Genomic DNA, 20,934 nt, shown 5'->3' with positions numbered 1-20,934 from the left:
CCACTCATATCTAACTCCTGAATTTAACAAATACATATTGACCATTATTCTCTGTACCTGGGTTAGGGTAGCAACAAAAACCTCTGCCCTTGTGTATCTTCTGAGAAGGTCGACAATGAACAAATATAGTATGTCAGGTAGATAAGAACAATTGAGGAAAACAACTCACTGAAGACACGTAAGGAGCACATGTTGCAGTTGGGGGGTGCTGGTGGGTACTGCTAGGTAAAGTAGGGTGGTGGAGGAATGGCTCACTGACATGGTGACATTTGAGGAATACCTGAAAAGGGGGAAGGGGAGAGCCATGCAGATATCTGAGGGAGATTCTAGTCTAGTCTAAATGAACTTCCAGGCAAAATGCAGTGTTGCCACAGCGGTGTGGATGAACTGTGAGGAGATTTTTGTGACTAAAGTAGAAAGCACAAAAGATGAGATCTGAGAAGTAAAAGGGAATGGGAGGATCTGTCAAGGTTGTTTGCCAAACTTGCTTGGTCATTTGAATCACCTGAAGCTCCCAGCAAACTGCAAATTGTGATTGGATAGCTCTAGGTTAGGGGCTGAGACAGCTGACACTGCTGCTCTGCCGACCCTCTTTTGAGTCACAAGGTCATTGACAAAAATTGCAATGGCTTTAGCTTCTCCTCTGAATGAGATGGGAGGTTGGTGGAGAGTTTGAGTGAAGTAGCATGATCTGAATTATATTTTTAAAGGATCACACGACTACTTCCTAGCTTAGAAGGAAGGAAACAGTTTAGGAGGCTGCTGTAAAATTTTATACATCAGTCAAGATGTTGTGAGTCAGGATTTGAATGCAGGTCGAAAGTACTGAATTTAAAAGCATTTATAGCGTTGGTCCCCTTACTGAATCACTTCTTTGCCTCTTCATCCAAACAGAGTCTAAATAGGCACAGACCACATCTATGTTCTCATTTTGCACTAAGAAAATAGAAATTTAAAGATTAAATTTTTAAAGTGTCACAGATATTAATTAGTGACAAAAGTAACACATAAGATTTCATTTATTCAAAGTCTAAATAGTTAATATGCTTGCAATAGTAACCTTTGGCCAGACAGAAATGAGAAAGGTCAAATAATTAAAATTTTTGAAAATACTACATAATCCCATTGATGCTCACTTGAGGCATAATAATAGTCTCTGTTATCTTTGTAATTATTAAAAAAACCATTATATATACCATGACTTCAATGCTAAATGTTCTCCTGTGTAGTTAATAATTGAAAATAGTTGACCTTATTAAGTGGTTTTTATTAATTTGGTTCTGAGAACCAAAATAGGGAACCATTTGATAAAATGATAAAAACTGTCAACCTCTGCTCTTAACCATTCCATAAAAATATACATACAAAAATGTTCTTACTTTTTCAATGGGGTTCATAAATGTATTGAGGTGTAAACAGATATAAGGAAACCTATTTACCAACTTGAATCTTTTAATAATGCGATACATCTTTTCCTTACCATGCTGAATAAACAGGTTTCTACTATTAGTACGTCAAATGCATTATTATGATTACTAGCCTTTAGTCACACAGTGCCTGAACAACAGGATAATTAAGATATGTTGTGATAACTTCTTCCTAGGTACTTCTTCCCTGCAGGGTACAAATGAAGTCGGGAACTTGGCACATGAAGGACAATTTGAGGGGGAAAGTGGAGCTAGAGGACCATAGACAGTGTTACCACTGTCCTACCTCCAAGCTTTGGCTTTTCAAACCCGCAGTCATCACAGCCTTATAAACAGAGGAAAGAGTAGAATTAGAAATAATTTGGGATCTAGGCTCTGTGGCTCATGCCTGGAATCTAACATGGAAGGCCAAGGCAGGTGGATTGCTTGATCTCACAAATTGGAGACCAGCCTCAGCAAGAGCGAGATGCCATTTCTTTTAAAAAAATAAATAAATAAAGCTGGGTGTTGGGGTAGACGCCTATAGTCCCAATTACTTGGGAGGCTGAGGCAAGAGGATCACTCAAGCCCAAGAGTTTGAGATTGCTGTGAGCTACAATGCACTTTGCCCAGGATGACAAAGTGAGACTGTCAAAAAAAAAAAAAAGAAAGAAAAAGAAATAATTCGTGGCCAGATTAGTAAGCCATAGAGGAAAGGCAGAATACCATCTGGGTAAGTGGTTCAAAAAGCCACGTATCATTATGTATTCTCAAGAATCAGCCTTATAGTGGTTTTACTAAAGTTACAACTCTCAATACAGTGTGACGATGGCTATATACGTTGTTAGATTATTGCTTTTTCTCTGACTTAGAGATAGTCATGATTTTATCAAGTATTAGATATGATAGGCATTATTTTACATGAAAATGAGCCTCTGTGAATAATTCTTACTTTTTATTTTCTTTAGCTAATTGACTAATCCAGGTATGGTCTGAAACCCATGAACCAGATCCTCTGGCTAACTTTTCTGTGAACTCTGCTGTATAATGTTGGTTCGGTTGGTGATTCTGATCAAAGATAGTTGCAAATTCAGCCAGGTCTCCTACTGAGTTGTAAAGCATACACATAATGTTTTTAGCGTGATTTTAATGAGTTTATCACAAAGACAATGTTCTTCTTATGCAGGTACAGATATGAGAGGTATTCTTTCTCCAATTCAACTCTCAGCACCTCTCCATGTCTCCTAGACTCAAGTAGTCAACTACCAATCTCAGTTCTGGAAAAGTCACCATCCAAAATAAGGGACGGTAAGATTATTTCTTTACTTGACTAGGGAGACATTTGGAAGAGACTTTTACTTGGTTTAGTATGGACAAAAATATCTGTATGATTTTTGCTCTCAAAAGCTGCACTGTTTAAATTGAGATATTGTGATGTCATAAAACGTCCCAGAGTATAAGGCAGTATGTGATGAAATCTTAAGAAAATATACAAAAAATCAAATCATACGGAAAGGAAGAGTATTAATTGCTGGTGGCTGGGAAAGTCTTCCAGTGGTCAAATAAGGTGGGTCTTAAAAATCTATGTAAGATAGTCTAGCACATACAAATCTCAGTACATTGCTCAGATCTGAAAGGAAATATAATTTTCTCCATAAGACAATTTAATATCTAAGTCCAGTCCCTTTTTATCAGAATGTAAAAAAACTTAATCTCAATTTGTCCCTAACCTTCATCTTTTTCCTCAGTGCTTGCTCATAATCTAGGGAGTCCATAAAAGTTAGAGGGACTCATATTCCCTGCCAGCTTAGATATCTAAAACCCTCAGGTCATAGTGCCTGGTCAGATCTGTCACCATGGGGTCATCTTATATTCACACACACACACACACACACACACACACACACATATGTATACATACACAGGGTACCAAAAATGTATACACATTTTAAGAAAGGAAACTGTATTAAAATGTAATGCTCAATATATACCAATAACATTTATTATCCTGTATATTATAGATATCCAACTGCAAAAGTCAATTGACTTTTACAATTACAAGCAGGGCTCAAACACGACTTGTATTCATTTTTTATTATCTTTTGTTAGGAGTATTACAATTTTAATACAGTTTCCTTTCTTGAAATGTGTATACATTTTTTGGCACTCTCCATGTATGTGTGGAAGTGTGTATTTAGCATTAGCACTTTCTCTGATTCAGAAGTGACAATCTTAGATACATGGAACTAATTCTGCTTTCCATTGGAGCTGGGATACAGGGATTTTACCAGTGTTTAGTGTTTCTTATGGCTGATGCAATAGGGCACAGTCATGGTTTATCTGAGCTGGCCTTGGGAACATGGGAATCATCTCTTCTAAATCACTCTAGACATTGGAAATCCTGTGAGGAGTCAAAGGCAGGGATGCTGAGCTGTGCTGTGCAGCCATTTCATAGCTGGGGTCTTCCTCCCTCCTTGGGTTCTACCTGGCCACGTGGCACAAGCTTCCTTTGCTCATAGAGTCCACAAGTTTATCTACAGGTGCTACATGTCCCTAGGACGCATATGAGCAGGGAGAACAAACCCTCTCTTTTTCCTCCAGCATCAATATGCTCCACACTCCCTCTGTACCACTCCCCATTTTTGCTCCCTACGTCTACCTGGGGAATCAGTCTCTATACAGGCAGAATGGAAGCCATTCTTTTGCATGCCTGCCATCTTACTAAATCAGTGCTTCTCAACCTTCCTAATGCCACGACCCTTCAATACGGTTCCTGTGGGTCACGACAGTGAGAACCACTGCAATCTTTTCTCTAGTCCATAAAACCTTTCACACCCATAATATTCTCATGAACCCATAATATTCTCATCTCTGTGGAGATGTCTCTTCCCTTTTCAATGAACACTGAAGTCCTGGCTGTTCAAATGAAGGGCAAGATCAGAAGACTAAAAGAAATGTGGAAACGTGAGGAGAGAAGGGAAGAGGAAAACAAATGTGAAAAAATTGCCTTCTCTTGCTATGTAAGAAGAAGAAACACATTCTAGAAGAAGAGAAAAGAGGGATGTGTGAAAGAGAGTTTCACAGATACATGAGGAGGACACACAAATCACTGGACAAAGACGGAGGGCTTGTTTGTATAAGGATATAACTGACCATAAATTTAATTTAGGTCCATATAAAAAGGCAAGGAGCTGACTTAAAAGGGTTGGAGTTTCATTTGTACATAACGCACAGTCAAGGAAGATGTTTTGTTTTCAGCAATCAGGGGAGACTCATGATATAAATGGCAGTAAGACTAGTTGGGACATATTTAAACATGGAGTGTAAAAGAGTGAAATTGGTCAACAATAAGATTACTTGAGATTTCTACTGAAAAATAGCAGAGTCCAAAAATGAGGGCAAGAAAGCTTTGTTCAAAATTTTGTGTTTTGCCCCAGATGTAAGTTTGAATATTATTGAAGTGTGGGAATGCAAAAAAGCTCAGGATGCATGGGAAATGAGAAGAAGAGAGAAAACACAGTGAAGGGAAGAAGAGCAAGAGGTAATAATAAGAGCTCCAGGGGATTTATCCTGCCTGAAAGGTTGAAGTTATCAAACATTTTCCAAACTTGCCTAAACTCCTATCAAATAACGACCCTTGCACACATTTCTGCATTCTGATACTGATTTAAGACACATTGTAGAAATGCAGAGTAAATAATTAACTGTAACAGTGATCTAATTCCAAACCTCTTCTTTGCTTTTCATTTAAGAGTGCGAAGTTGATGCCAGCTCCTCCATGTGGGTTTATGTTTTCCTGGGAAATCTTCTTCGGGGGATAGGAGAAACTCCCATCCAGCCTCTGGGCATTGCCTACCTGGATGATTTTGCCACTGAAGACAATGCAGCTTTCTATATTGGTGATTTTGGTATATTGTTTCCCTCATCATGGGGAGCAGCAGGGGACCGGTTTTTCCCAATTACATAGCAAATTAGGTGTGGGAGCTTTGATGCTTCATATCCAAACCATTTCTTTAGCTCACACATTTCTGAGGTACACATTTAGGATTTTGATGATGAAGACTCAGAAAGAGCTGTGAGTTCAACTTCAATGACTAATGACATTGTGAAAGTATCCTCCTGGGATTCAGATATAATAGGTTCTTTTGGTGGGATAACAATATTGCTATACAGAATTTAGGTAGCTTAATTTAACTTTTTTATACTGTATAAACCCTGATTATTTAAAGTAACTTTTTATAGGACTAGGCAACAAGAACTTCTGCAATATTAATAGCAGTTAAAAAAGAATAAAAAAAATATAAAAAATTAGGAACAAGACCCCACCTCTGCAACAGGTCCCAGTAAATAGACCAGTAGCTAAAATTACAAAACCCAAAATAATATGGCACAGGCATACTCCCAAGATCAAATACATTTATTTAAACAGCATTTATTGGGCGCTTCTTATGTCTCGAGATTAAGCCAGAAACTAGAAACTCGGGGATGACTAAGACTTGTTCTCTGTTTCACACATCAGCCTTGGTTTCTTGGAATTCAGATCTTTTGAAGGCCTTGCCTTGGGGACAAAGGGGTCAGATTTAAATTCATTTAAGAGGCCTAGCTAGGCCCACCGTATACTCCCCTGGCTATCCTCTACATAACTCCAAGGCATGCTGATTATATCCACTCAGGCTATAGTTAAGAATGGAGTTCTTGCTCTAATGAAAGAGTATGGTATTAATTAGGAAGTGGAATTAGAATTAAATGTTCCATCACACCCACCAGGCAATTACTCTGGGGATTGGAGGGAAGGTGGCAGTCAGGAGATGCATGCAGGAGCCAAAGTGTCCCCGTCCTCTCGAGGAGCTCAGAGCTTGATTTCTTTGCCCTCTGTTCTGGAAAGGATCTTGTAACTGCTGTCTACTCAAGTTAAATTCACCTCCCAAGGATACATGTGTTTTTAAGCTCTGTGGCTAAATGAAAGGCAGATGGGAGATAGTTTGCATGGAAGAGCTACCTTTCTGGTTACTAGAAATGATGGCCTTGAGGCCATCTGTACCACTTACCTGTGAAGGCTCTCAGGGCTGCTCAGGAGGGTTGCAAAGGGTACTTGTGCTGTTACAAATTCTAGTTTCGTTGCTATCTGCATCGAGGACCTACCCATGCAGATCCTGTTCTCACAAATGATGGCACAGACCCTCAAAGTGGATGCACACATTATTCATTAGGTAGAAGAAATCAATTTGAATGTCTTATGCTTAACTATCCATAGAAAATGTTTGAATGACTATGAAAGTTAGTACGATTCTAATTTTTAATCAGTGGGTAATATAATCTAGGGAGTTAAGTTTACTTCATTTTAGAATATTAACTTCTTCAGCGTTTGGTGTTCTTTGCTTATTAAGAGGTAATTAATGCCTTAAACGTATTCATTCTTCTCTCCAAGCAGAGAAGCACTGGTATTCTGATTCAAGGTGGTTGAAGATTTGACAAATTACATGCAATCAATGAGCAGTTGAAACATTTTCAGCCACTAACCGGATCTCATTTCTTGTTTAAAATTTATTAATCTGTCAGAGCAAAGAAATGACAGCTCTTCTCCCCACCTCCTTTTTTCTCTTGGTGCAGGGTGTGTGCAGACGGTTGCAATTATAGGACCGATCTTTGGCTTCCTGTTAGGATCATTATGTGCCAAACTGTATGTTGACATTGGCTTTGTAAACCTAGGTATGGGAGTTTATTTTTATTTATTCATTTATTTTAGTTACTGCAACCTTTTTAATGGGGATGGTATGAAAAATACCAATTTGCCTTTTTATAAAACGATAGGGTAATCTTTTGGTTAAAGAAAATAATCCATGAGAATCTTATTATTGATTTAATCCTCATATGCATTGATAAATGGAATCCGAAAAATGGGTGCTGATTGAAACTGGATGACCCACAGTGTGTGATGAGGGTGCACCTTTTTTCATTCTGGTTTGCCAGTTCAAACACATTCCAGCTGTAGTTAAGACGGAATACTGTGGCTATTTGTTGGCTACACTTGGTTTCAGGTGTGTCAACATTTATTACAGTTAATATCAATTGATAATGTGTTTGGGCATTTGCCAGAAAGACCAAAGATTGAAAGCCTTCTGGCAACCAAAGTTCCTTCTTTTTTTTTTTTTTTTTTTACTGTACAAATTTTTTTAGGTGGAGGCAAGCCTGGCTTTCCTTCCAGGAGATTGCTTGTCTAAGAAATAAATGAAGGGTCCTGATCTTTCCATAGCTATTAATTTGTTTCTATCTCTGTGAGATGTACCTCCTAGAAATAGCTGATATTTACCTTTTTTAAGAAGCAGTTCAAGAAATCAGTTATAAACAAGAAAACAAGCTTTTACTAAAAAAGAACAAATCTGGACTTGCATTTTGAAGTCATCAGATGTGAGGAAAAAAGTGCAAAAATCTAACACATTTTAAGTCACAAGACATATTGCAAAATTTTATTTCTTCATTACCCATTCCCCCCAATTATTATACATTTACTCTGTTCCAGAAGCTGTAGCACTAAACAAATAGTCAAATTCCTCGACTTTAAGAAAGTTAAAATCTACTTGTAAAGACTAGTATAGATAAGAAATTGTAAATGCAATGAGCACTACAGACTGTTAAGGGGAAGTAATTAAGATGTAGTGATAAACTAATAAACATTTGCTCAACTATAATGCAGTGATGATTGAACATAGGTGTCAAGGGAAATGTGTTTGTTTTTTCTCATGGAGCGTGGTGGAGATGCAGTGATTTGTTTTACAGATTCTTATAGAAGGGAAAAAAACACTTATTTAATTCAAAAAATCATCAATGCTTACTCTTTAGGCGAGTGAGTGTCAAAAATAAAGTTTTTATGATGTGTGATATATTGAAGTTTTATTTCCATATACAAATCGAGCATCAGCCCTAGAATATTATTAACCACCATTTAATGAGAAAATTCTGTTGATTTAACCTCGATGAGTCTTAAATTTACTATCAGTATAAACAGAGGCTTGCACAGGATTTTGATTGGAGGGTACAGGGAATAACTTTTGTCAAACAAAATCTTAGTCAGACATCCATTGTGTAAATTGAATGTAAGTGATGCTGATATAATATAATATCTGACATGGGAGTTTTGAGCCCTCACAATTCTCCCTAGAATGTTTCTTCCTCTTGCCAGGGGTCACTTTGCAGAACCCTGGAGCGCAGTTTGAAAATTATAAGAACATTGCAGAATTCAGACTCTATGTTTTTAAAGTAATGTAGAAAAGAGGTAGTATCTTGCTCCAGAAATGCCCTTTTCCCTTCAACAAGGTATAATGCAGCCATGGTGTGTGTTAGTGTGCTTTGCTGCATTGCACTTCTCAGATGCTGGTTTTTATGAATGGAAGACTCGGGGCAACCCTTCCTTGACTAAGTCTATGGGGACCATGTGTTCAACAGCATGTGCTCACTTCCCGTCTCTGTGTTGTATTTTGTCAACTCTTTTAATATTTAAAACGTTTTTTGTTATTATTATCTTTTATAGAGGTCTGTGATCTCTGATGCTCTTTGATATGACTGTTGACATTGTTTGGGGGCACTGCAAACCATGCCTGTGTAAGAGGAAATTGGGTCAATGTATGTGTGCTGACTGCTCCACTGACCTGAAGTTCCCCCGTCTCTCTCCCTCTCCTTGGGCCTCTCTGTTCTCAAAGACACAACAATGTTGAATTAGTAACTATACCATGGTTCCTAAGTGTTCCAGTCAAAGTCTCATTTTAAATTAAAAAACTGGAAATTGTTAAGCTTAGTGAGTCAGGCATGTTGAAAAAGGTATGGAGACTGAAAGGTATGTAGATAGTCAGCCAAGTTCTGAATGCAAAGGAAAAGTTCTTGTAGATAGTCAGCCAAGTTCTGAATGCGAAGGAAAATTTCTTGCTATAAATTAAAAGTGCTACTCCAGGGAACGCATGAATGATAAGAAAGCAAAACAGCCTTTTGCTGAGATGGAAAATGTTTCAGTACTCTGGATATAAGATCAACCTGGCCACATTTCCTTAAGCCAAAACCTAATCCAGAGGAAGGATCTACCTCTCTTTAATTCTATGAAGACTGAGAGAGGTAAGGAAGCTGCAGAAGAAAATTTGGAAGCTAGCAGTGGTTGATTCATGAGTTTTAAAGGAAGAAGTCCTCCCCATCATATAGAAGTGTAAGGTGAAGCAGCAAGTGTAGATGGAGAAGGTACAGCAAGTTATCCAGAAGACAGCTCAGATAATTGATGAATGAGGCTACACAAAGCAACAGATTTTCAATGTAGATGAAATAGCCTTTTATTGGAATAAAATGTCATTGAGGACTTTCACAGCATGAGAGGAGAAGTCAATGCCTGGTTTCAAAGCTACAATGTAGAGGCTCTTTTGTTAAGGATTAGTGCAACTGGTGACTTTAAATGGACACTAGTGTTCATTTATTATTCTGAAAATTGCAGGGCCCTTCAGAAATATGCCAAATCTATTCTACCTGTGCTCTATAAATGGAACAACAGAGTCTAGATGGCACACCTGTTTATAGCATGATTTACTGAATGTTTTAAGGCCACTGTTGAGATATAACGCTCAGAGAAAAAGATACCATTCAAAATATTACTGCTCATTGACAATGTACCTGGCTACCCAAGAGCTCTGATGTGGAGGTAAAAGAAGATAAATTGTTGTTTCCGTATCTGCTAACACAGCATCCATTCTATATCTTATGGGTCAAGAAATAAGTTCAACTTTCAAGTCTTATTATTTAAGAAATAAATTTCATGAAGATATAACTGGCATAGATAGCAATTCCTCTGATGGATCTGGGAAAAGTGAATTGAAAACATTCTGAAAAAAATTCACCATCCTAGATGCCATGAAGAATTCACTGGGAGGAGGTCAAGTATCAACATTAGCAGGAGTTTAGAAGTTAATTTCAATCCTCATGGATGACTTCGAGGGACTCAAGCCTTTAGTGGAGGAAGTAACTACAGATGCACCGGAAATAGCAAGAGAACTGGAATTAGAAGTGACACTGAGGAGGTGCAATTTCAATTGCAATCTTAGCAATTTAAAACTTTAATAAAAGAAAAATTGTTTCTTATGAATGAGCAAAGAAAGTGCTTTTTTTTTTTAAGATGGGATATACTCCTGGTGAAGATGCTATGAACATTGTTGAAATGATGACAAGGATGTAGAACATCGTGTAAACTTAGTTGGTAAAGCAAGCAGCAGGGTCTCAGAGGACCGACTCTAATTTTAAAAGAAGTTCTACTGTGGGTAAAATGATATCAAACAGCATTACATGTAACAGAGAAATCACTCATGAAAGGAACAGGCAATTGATGCAGCAAACTTCAATGTTTAAGAAGTTAGTTTAAGAAGTTGCCACGGCTACCTGGACTTTCAGGAGCCACAACATTGATCAGTTGGCAGCCATCAACATCAAGGCAAGACCCTCCAACAGTGAAAAGATTCCTTCTTGCTGAAGGCTGAGATGATTGTTAGTATTTGTTTTAGCAAGAAAGTATTTTTTTTTTTTTGAGACAGAGTCTCACTATGTGGCCCTTGGTAGAGTGCTGTGGTGTCACAGCTCACAGAAACCTCAAACTCTTGGGCTTAAGTGATTCTCTTGCCTCAGCTTCCTGAGTATCTGGGATTACAGGCACCCGCCACAATGCCCAACTATTTTTGTTGTAGTTGTCATTGTTGTTTTTGTTGTTGTTTAGCTGGCCCAGGCTGAGATCAAACCTGCCACCCTCAGTGTATGTGGCTGGTGCCGTAACCACTTTGCTACGGGTGCTGAGCTGGCAAGAAAGTATTCTTTAATTAGGATGTGTACTAAATGCCACCTCATAGACTACAGTATAGTAAAAACCTAAATTTTGTATGCACTCTGAAAACAAAAAACTCATGTGACTCACTTATTACAATATTGACTTTATTGAGGTACTCTGGAGTCAAACCTGCAAAATCTCCAAGGTCTTCCTGTAATCCATGTCCAGATATTTGAAAATATCATGTATGAATTATTAGATATTTTGATGATGTGATAAGAGTTTATGCAAGGATCTCATTTTTCTAAAGTAGCTTGTTTCAACATATTCATTGCTAAATGTGTTACTTAGTTAACCATCTTCTCTGCCTTTCAGATTACATAACCATTTCCCCGAAGGATCCCCAGTGGGTAGGGGCCTGGTGGCTTGGTTATCTCATAGCAGGAATTGTAAGTCTTCTTGCGGCTGTGCCTTTCTGGTGTTTACCAAAGAGCCTACCAAGACCCCAAAGTGGCGAGGACTCTAATTCCTCTCCTGAGAAGTCCAAGTTTATTATAGATGATCACACAGACTACCAAACACCCCATGAAGAAAAAGCAAAAATAATGGAAATGGCAAAAGGTAAGTCAGTTTTTCTGTGATAGTGAAGCATATTGAGACTTTAGGGGGATTAGAAATAATACCCCTTACTTTCCATTGTGTGTTGTTTTTAAAAACTTGAGAAACTATACAGGAAACAAAATCACAATCAGCAAGTCACCTTCATTACTGGAAAACTTCAGCACATGACATCTCCACCCACTCATATCCCCACAATTTGGATCCTGTAATTTAGCCTCTACCCCAGATTGCTGTTCTGTATAAGTCTGGGTGGAAGAAGAGAAGGAATGAGTCTGAAAGACTGGTGGCCTTTTAACAGATGAGATCCACCCATTTGAGTATTGTAGGTCTTTTGCCAACGATTCCAGTGACTGTGGCGTGGACAAAAGGATGTAGTGTTCCATGAATCCCTTCCATGGGGGTGTAGACACAACATTAATCCCCTCACTGCTTCTTCTCAGATGATAGTTATGAATACATTTATTCAAATTCTTATCATGTCTAACTAGTTATCTACATAATAGAAAGAAGAGAGAATACCAAAGGTCATGTATAAAGGCAACATTGATACATCAGATGGGGACAACTTTTATATTCTTTTTCCTGACCCAAGTTATATTAAAGGAGACCAGAAAAGTGTATAAAGCCAACATTGATACATCAGATGGGACAACTTTTATATTCCTTTTCCTGACCCAAGTTATAAGCAAGGAGACCAGAAAAGTGAAATTCTGTTGTCCTGCTGAGAGCTCCCAGCTGCATAGTTGACAGTGCATTCTCATTACTCTTGTCTGTGAGGAATCTGTTCTTGTTCGATTTTCACCTCTTATGTAATCTCTGTTGCATTCCTATGGAAGCAAGTGCCTATGTCTGATTTGAACCTGGCCAGATGGCAGCCTTGATGGGTGCCAGTGACTGACAATGTGTAGTGTGTGTGTGCCACACTATGACTGCTCCCAAACATGGGACTCAGCCACCTAAGTCCTGCCACCAGAGCTGCATCTTCTACCAAGTGTGGCACTGTCTTTAATTATGCCATGCTATTTTTGCCTTACAGATTTCCTTCCATCACTGAAGAATCTTTTTGGAAATCCAGTGTACTTCCTATATTTGTGTACAAGTACCGTTCAGTTTAATTCCTTATTTGGCATGGTGACGTATAAACCAAAGTACATTGAGCAACAGTATGGCCAGTCATCTTCCAAGGCCAACTTCGTTATCGGTATGCTTATCTGTCCTTCATGTTTTCTCATGGATACTATCTTAGATGCAACTTTTTGTCCTGTGATTGTATTTATTATTATTATTTTGGATTTTCTTTTTTTTTTTTTTAATTTCAATCTATTAAGGGAGTACAAATGACTTTGGTCACATGGATTGCTTTATAATGTTTGAGTTGCAGCTATACATGTGCACACCACCCAACTAGTGTTCACTGTACCCATTGGGTAAGTTTTTGCCCCTCCCCTCCTTGCCCCAACCTCCTACTTGATTCCCACTAAGTTTTACATTCCTCTGTGCACAGTGTACTCACTGGTTAGTTTCAGCTTAATAATAAGTATGCATGCTGTTTGTTTCTTCATTCTTGAGATACTTCACTTAGGGTAATGGTCTCTAGATACATCCAAATTATTGCACAGGGCATTAATCATCATTTTTTATGGCTTAGTAGTATTCAATGGCATATATATACCACGTTTTGTTAATGCATTCATGAACTGATGGGCCCTTGGGCTGATTCTACATCTTTGCAATTGCAAATTGTGCTGAAATAAATATTTGAATGCAGTTGTCTTTTTGATAAAATAACTTTTTTCCTTTGGGTAGCTATCCCATAGTGGGAACAAATGGTAGATCTACCTTTAGTTCTTTGAGGATTCTCCAACCTTTTCCCATAGAGGGTATACTAGTTTTCAGTCCTACAAACAGTGTATAAGTGTTCCTTTTTCTCTGCATCCTCACCAAAATCTGTTGTTTTGGACTTTTTAATAAAAGCCATTCTAATAGGGGTAAATTGATATCTCATTGTGGTTTAATCTGCATTTTTCTGATTATTAGTGAGATTAAGCATTTTATCGTTTATTGGCCATTTGTCTGTATTATTTTGAAAAGCTTATGTTCATGTATTTTGGCCACATTTTGATGGAGTTATATTTTTTTTCTACCTGATTCACTTGAGTTCTTCATAGACTCTGTCTTTTATCAGATGTATAACTTGTGAATATTTTCTCCCATTTCTATAGGTTGTCTATTGCTCTGTTGAGTATTTCCTCAACTGTGCAGTAGCTATTTAGTTTAATTAAATGCAATTTATTTATTGTTGTTGTTGCTGTGATTACCATTGGGGTCTTTGTCATAAATTCTTTACCTATTCTGCTATTTAGAAGTGTCTTTTCTTACATCTTCCTCTAGAATTCATATGGTTTCATGACTTATATTTAAGTCTTTTTTCATCTTGAATTAATTTTTGTGAGTTGTGTGAGATATGGATCATGTTTTATTCTTTTCAATCTGGCAATCCAGTCTTCCTAGTACCATTTATTGAATAGAACTTCACTTCCTCAGCAAGTGTTGTTGTCTCCTTTGCTGAAAATAAGTTGGCTATAGGTGGATGGTTTTATATCTAGGCTCTCTAATCTGTTCCCAATGGGTCTATATCTCTATTTTTGTGCAAGTACCACACTATTTTGATAACTATAGCCCCATAGTATAGTTTGAAATCTGATAATGTGATATCCCCAGGTCTGTTCTTTTTGCTTATGATTGCTTTGGTTATTGGGGCTCTTTTCTGATTTCAAACATAGCATAGAATAAATTTTTTCTAGATCTGTGAAATATGATGTTGGTATTTTGATGCATTGAATCTGTAAATTACTTCAGTTACTATGGACATTTTTCAATTTTGATTCTGCTGTTTATGAGCAAGATATGTTTTTCCATTTGTAGCATCTGAAAAATTTTTCCCTCATGTTTCAGTGTTCTCCTTGTTGAAATTTTTCACCTCCTTGGTCAAATATATTTCTAGGTATTGTATTTTCTTCATAGCTGTTGTGAATGAAGTCTTTGATTTTACTTCATAGCTGTTGTCAATTAAGTCTTTGATTTTACTCTTAGCTTGGCTGTTAGTATTTAGAAATGCTACTGATTTATGTACATTAATTTTGTAATCTGAGATTTTGCTCAATTTACTTCTCAACTCCATGAGTCTCTTGGTGGAATCTTTGGGGTTTTCTAAATACAAGTGCTTCTCCTGAGGGACAGGAGCCCGTCCAAGAACAGCACTGCAGCTTGTTCTTTTCTGCAGGTGCCACCCTCTGATGGGGCTAATACAACCTAGCCAGGAACTTCCTTGCCCCTCCTGTAACTTTGCTGGTGGTAGAGATAAACCCCCTGTGAGCTACAGGGTCTCTTCTTAAGCTTGGGGCACTTCTTGGTGGGGTGAGTGGAATAAAGTCTGCCACAGTCACAAAGAACATTTCGGTTGCTGGCTCACACAAACACCAACCAATAACTGCAAGAACAGTGATAGAGCCCTTCAAGGTGTCTTTCAGCACAAGGAAACAAGGTGTGGCTGACTCACACCCCCAAGTACCACTAGCCATCACCAAGAGTAAGCTGGGGGACCTAACTCATTACACTTTGTGCAGAAGGGTAAAAACAGCAGGTCAGAAGTAACCGGAGAGATTCGTTAAACCTGCCAGAGCAACCAATAGGCAACACAGGGCCAGTGCTCTTTTCCCTGACATTCAGGGTCTCAGGGGGCAAGACCATAATCCAGCACCAACACTCTTGGCTCTTGATAGGGAGGCCAGATGAGAAGGAAACATTGGAAAAAACTCAAGAAATATGGAAAATCAAAGTTATAGGTCACACCCTAAAGATAACTATAACCCCTTATCAATGGATACCAGGCTAAATTAAAACATTAGTGATAGATAAAGAATTTCAAACATGAATTGTAAGTAAGCTCATTGAAACACAAGAGAAAAACTCAACACATAGAAACCGCAGAGACAATGCAGGAAATAACTAAATGAATTAAAGCACTAAAGAAAAATCAAATAGGACTCCTGGAAATGAATTCATTCAAGGGATCACAAAACACAGAGGAAAGCCTTAAGAACAGGTTCAATCAGGCACAAGAAAGAAGCTCAGAACTTGACGATAATACCTTTGTGCTAAACAAGTCAGTTAAAGGGAAAGAACAGAGAAACAAGAGGAGCTAATAAAACTACAAAACATGTGCTACTATTTATAGAGCCAAACATAAGAATCAGAGGGTTGGATAACTTGGAATTACTGAGGAAAATCTCCCAGGCCTTGAAAAAAAAAAAATTAATCATGATCAAGTGGACTTCATTCCAGAGATGCAAGGATGGTTCGACATATGCAAACCTATACATGTAATCTATCACATCAATAGACACAGAAACAAGGACCATATGATCCTTTCCATAGACAAAGATAAAGCATTAGACAAATTTCAGCACCATTTTATGATAAGAACACTTAACAGTATAGGCATAGATGGGACTTACCTCAAAATTGACTTCAAGGACTTGACCTCAAAAGGTCATATATGAAAAACCCACAGCCAACATCGTATTGAATGGGAAGAAATTGCAAACATTTCTGCTTAGAACCAGAACCAAAGTTGCCCGCTAGCTCCACTGCTGTTCAATATAGTGCTGGAAATCCTAGCCAAAGCAATCAGGCAAGAAAAGGAAATCAAGGCTATCCAAATGGTCAAAGAATGCATTAATGTATACATAATCTATGTGGGTATGACTTAATAAAAAAAGTAGATAAAATAAAGAAAAGGAGCATATCACCCCCCCTCCAAAAAAAGGAGGAGTCAAATTATCACTCTTTACTAATAACATGATCTCATATCTAGAAAACCCCAAAGTTTCAACCAAGGGACTCCTTGAATTGAGTAAAGTCTCAGGTCCCAGAATCATTGTATACAATCAGTAGCTTTTATATATGCCAACAACAGTCAAGCTAATCATTAGGGAAATGCCAATCAAAACCTTAATGAGATATTATGTAACTCTAATGAGAATGACTCATATTAGAAAGTCCCCAAACAATCGATGCAACATGGATGTAGAGAGAAAAGAACTCATATACACTGTTGGGGGGACTATAAACTAGTTCAACTTCTATGGCAAATTGTATGGAGCTACCTCAAAGAACTTAAAGTAGACCTACTATTTGATCCAGCAATGCCACTGCTGAGTATACTCAAAGGAAAATAGATTATTTTATAAAAGGGACACCTGCACTCTAGTGTTTATAGCAGCACAATTCAACCAGTTGCAAAGACATGGAAATAACCCAAGTGCCCACCAAAACATAAATGGATTAATAGAATGTAGTATATACATAGTATGGAGTGTAATTCAGCCATATAGAAATAGTGATCTAGCATCTTTTGGACAAGCTGGAGGGAACTGGAAACCATTCTTTTCTTTCTTTTCTTTTTTTTTTTGAGACAAAGTCTCATTCTATTGCTCTTTATAGAGTGCTGTGGCATCATTGTTCATAGCAACCTTAAACTCTTGGGCTTAGGGATTCTCTTGCCTCAGCCTCCCAGGTTGAGGTATCTGGGAATACAGGTGCCCACCACAATGCACAGCTACTTTTTTGTTGCACTTGTTGTATAGCAGGCCCAGGCCGGGTTCAAACCCACCAGCCTCGGTGTATGTGGCCGGTGCCATAGCCACTGAGCCACAGGCACCAAGCCTGGAAACCATTCTTTTAAGTGAAACATCACAAGAATAGGGAAGCAAACATATGTACTCAATACCAAACTGGAACTAATCAATCAACACTTAGATGCACTTATGGAAGTAAATCTCAAAGAAAATCAAGCTGAGGTGAGAGGGAGGGTGGAACAGGGAGTGGGTAATTGACACTTGTTGGGTACAGTGCACACTATCTGGATGAAGGGCATACTTACGTGTATAACTTTGACTCAATCTGTCTAAAAATAAAGTAGGTAACAATACATGTGTATCCCCTAACATTCGGCAGTTAAAAAAAGTCAGGTATTTTGTTTTCTATGTTTATTGTATGTATATGTGTAAGAATAGGAACTTACAGGGAACATATCAATTTAATGGAAACACTTCTAGAGAAGGAAGGTGGAATCTAGAAGAGAAGGGTAACTGGTATTATCTATATTCATTTTTCAAATAATAAATTAGGAGAAAATATTAACATTAATTTGGGTTACAAAACCCAGGTTTGTTTTATTATTTTCTATTATGTAGTCATTGTCTTTTAAATAGTAATCAAGTGACTGATATGTGGCTCTTCAGGGCCCCTGAACGTTTTCAGTTCTGCACTTGCCACATCCGCAAATATCAGGTCAGGTGGATGAGCAAAAGTTAGCATCTTTTTCTTTTCCATTTCACTAATTTCTTGATCATGACCCCTTTAAGATGGGCTGATCTCTAATCTGTTCATTTTAATGTTAACTTACACAACCTATGATCAAATCAAAGGAGATGAAACAAAAAGTCATTTTTTATTATCATCTATATCAGTGGTTCTCAACCTTCTGTAGCAACAAAAATAATGTTATGGTTGGGGGTCACCACAACATGAGGAACTATATTAAAGGATCATGGCATTAGGAAGGTTGAGAACCACTGATCTATATAGAATGAAAAAAAAAATTTTAAATAAATTAATGTAATAGCACACCAAAGACAATTATATATTTGACATTTGGAATTCTACAAAGCTTAGTTAAGAGACTGGGTATATAAATTTATAAAGAAAGAAAAAAAAGAAGAATTGGAAGAAACTTTGTATCCCATTATCACTAGAGGTCAGTGTTTTTATTTTCATTTAGCAATTTCTCCTTGAGTTGTGTGTGAGTCAGAGGCATGGATGCTTGGGATTATTGTTTACCATGGCAAATGCTCAGTTTGTATTTGAACCTTGTCTATTGGGTAGAGTTTACACAAGTTTCAGCCTTTTATTATTTGACAGAAATGCATTATCACAAAACCTGAAGCTGGGCGGCACCTGTGGCTCAAAGGAGTAAGGCGCCGGCCCCATATGCCAAAGGTGGCGGGTTCAAACCCAGCCCTGGCCAGAAACTGCAAAAAGCAAACAAACAAAAAAACCAAAATACCTGAAGCTAATATGAGTGTCAGTGACTGATAGGTGGACAATATGAGAAATAAATTCTAATTAGCAGAGAAGTTGTTTGTTGTTGAGGGCTAGATCTCTGCTTTCCAGAGTTATACTACTTACAATCCAACCAACAAGACACCAAAGAGCATGTTTCCCCAAGTCTCTCCCAACACAGAAGTTCCACTCTCCAGCTCATCTCCAATGTTTTTATTTTTGTAAATATAACGGATAGAAATTAATTGCATGATATAATATTTTTATGTCAGATAGTGTGTTAAGAAGTTTTCATAAATTATGTCATTTAATCACCTCAACACCACTATTTTTAGTTCCATATTATCAAGTTTAGAGACATTCAGAGAATTACCTGCAGTTGCATAGCTATTATTTGGTAGAACTGGGATGTAAACCCAGACAGTTGGGCTGCCAGAGATCAAGCTCCCAACAGGTGAGACCTCTTCCTAGTGTTATTTATAGCTCATATTTATTCGATTCCTAGTAAGGCTGCACACCTATTTATCAAGGAGACCTTCTCCCAGGTCCTTCAAAAGAGAGGCAATATAACAGAGATCAAATGCATGGGAATTGACTTCACACCTTCTGCATTGAAATCTAGTTTTACTACCTACTAACCATGACCACAGACAAATTGCTCTTTGAAATCAGCATCAACACATGCCTATTACCAAGGCTGTGACAGAGAGTAAATGTGAAAGATAATGTATCAAATGCTTAGCTGAGTAACTGGTACATTATGTGAAAATTATATACATGTATTTGTTGTTGTTATTAGGAAGAATGTGAAATTCAAAGACTAAGAGGCTGGGTCAACCAAAACAAATTTTCTTCATGCTGGAAAATTGAAACAAGACTTTTTTTTTTAATATCCTACATTCTATATTCCTATTTTTTATGCACAATCTTGAAGAACCTTAATAGTCCACCAAATTGATACCAAATTGTACCAGTTTATCCTAGAAGTGGACCAAAAAGACCTGAAAGATTTGCTGACTCTTTCTGTATTTATTGATTTCATACTACATACCTTATGCTAGCCATTGTGTTGAGCAGAACTCTGAGACTGTGCAGTTGTGCTATCGTTAAACCATCATCTGGACACTCCTCAAAAGCTCTTGATAAATGCCATCTCATAGTGACTGATTATTTCCATAATTTTAAATGACACAATAGTCTGACAATACATCAGGACCTACAGCATAGTTCTGTTTAATCCCATAGAAAGTTTCTGTGAGTGCATTCAGATTTCTTTTTAGAGATCACAAAATGATATATTTCTCCTGTTCCTCAGGGCTCATCAACATACCTGCAGTGGCCCTTGGAATACTTTCTGGGGGGATAGTTATGAAAAAATTCAGAATCAGTGTGTGCGGAGCTGCAAAACTCTACTTGGGATCATCTGTCTTTGGTTACCTCCTATTCCTTTCCCTGTTTGCACTGGGCTGTGAAAATTCTGATGTGGCAGGGCTAACTGTCTCCTACCAAGGGTATGTTCCCTATTCTCTCATTAAATAACTTGAGGTTGTTGGTTTGCTCAATCAAATCGATTATTGGTAGAGTTTCAAAATAAATAAGATAACGAGATAATTTTATTTTTAAACACCATAATAACGGGAAGGGAATTGTTATTCTAGTGTGCAATAGCTGATGATACTTATGACTTAGAATCTGTTATTGTCACTAAAATTTATCTCCTTTGAATTTGAATGCCTTTGAGAAATATAAACATTGCTAAATTTACATTGTACATTAGAGAATCAACCTGATTAGTTTACAGAAACCACCTCCTAGTGGAAATATGGAGGCTTGAATCTCACCTCTGCCTATTCTTAGTGAAGTTACTTAAACCAATTCAGTTTCAAATTTCCTATTTTTTCCTATTTTTAAATAATAACTGCCTCTTAAATTTTTAAAAGGTTTAAACAAGATAATGTTCATGGAAGTGATTATTACTTGTCTGATAAATACACTATT

General features: G+C 37.5%; 1 protein-coding gene across 6 annotated transcripts in view; it reads left to right on the top strand.

Annotated features, from left to right (window-relative positions):
* SLCO1C1 (solute carrier organic anion transporter family member 1C1) overlaps positions 1 to 20,934 on the top strand; it is a 58,052-nt gene that overhangs the window by 19,839 nt on the left and 17,279 nt on the right. For 4 of the 6 annotated variants that reach the window (XM_053555851.1, XM_053555849.1, XM_053555852.1 and 1 more), the window contains 6 exons: positions 2,593 to 2,714; positions 5,159 to 5,314; positions 7,017 to 7,115; positions 11,566 to 11,811; positions 12,848 to 13,012; positions 20,252 to 20,447. In XM_053555851.1, coding sequence (XP_053411826.1) covers positions 2,593 to 2,714; positions 5,159 to 5,314; positions 7,017 to 7,115; positions 11,566 to 11,811; positions 12,848 to 13,012; positions 20,252 to 20,447 — 984 coding nt within the window. The remainder of the gene's footprint in view (positions 1 to 2,592; positions 2,715 to 5,158; positions 5,315 to 7,016; positions 7,116 to 11,565; positions 11,812 to 12,847; positions 13,013 to 20,251; positions 20,448 to 20,934) is intronic. The other 2 variants (XM_053555853.1, XM_053555854.1) reach the window with 2 other exon arrangements.

Source organism: Nycticebus coucang, chromosome 12, assembly GCF_027406575.1.
Source record: "Nycticebus coucang isolate mNycCou1 chromosome 12, mNycCou1.pri, whole genome shotgun sequence".
NCBI lineage: Eukaryota > Metazoa > Chordata > Mammalia > Primates > Lorisidae > Nycticebus > Nycticebus coucang.
This window is presented reverse-complemented; position numbering and strand designations above follow the sequence as displayed.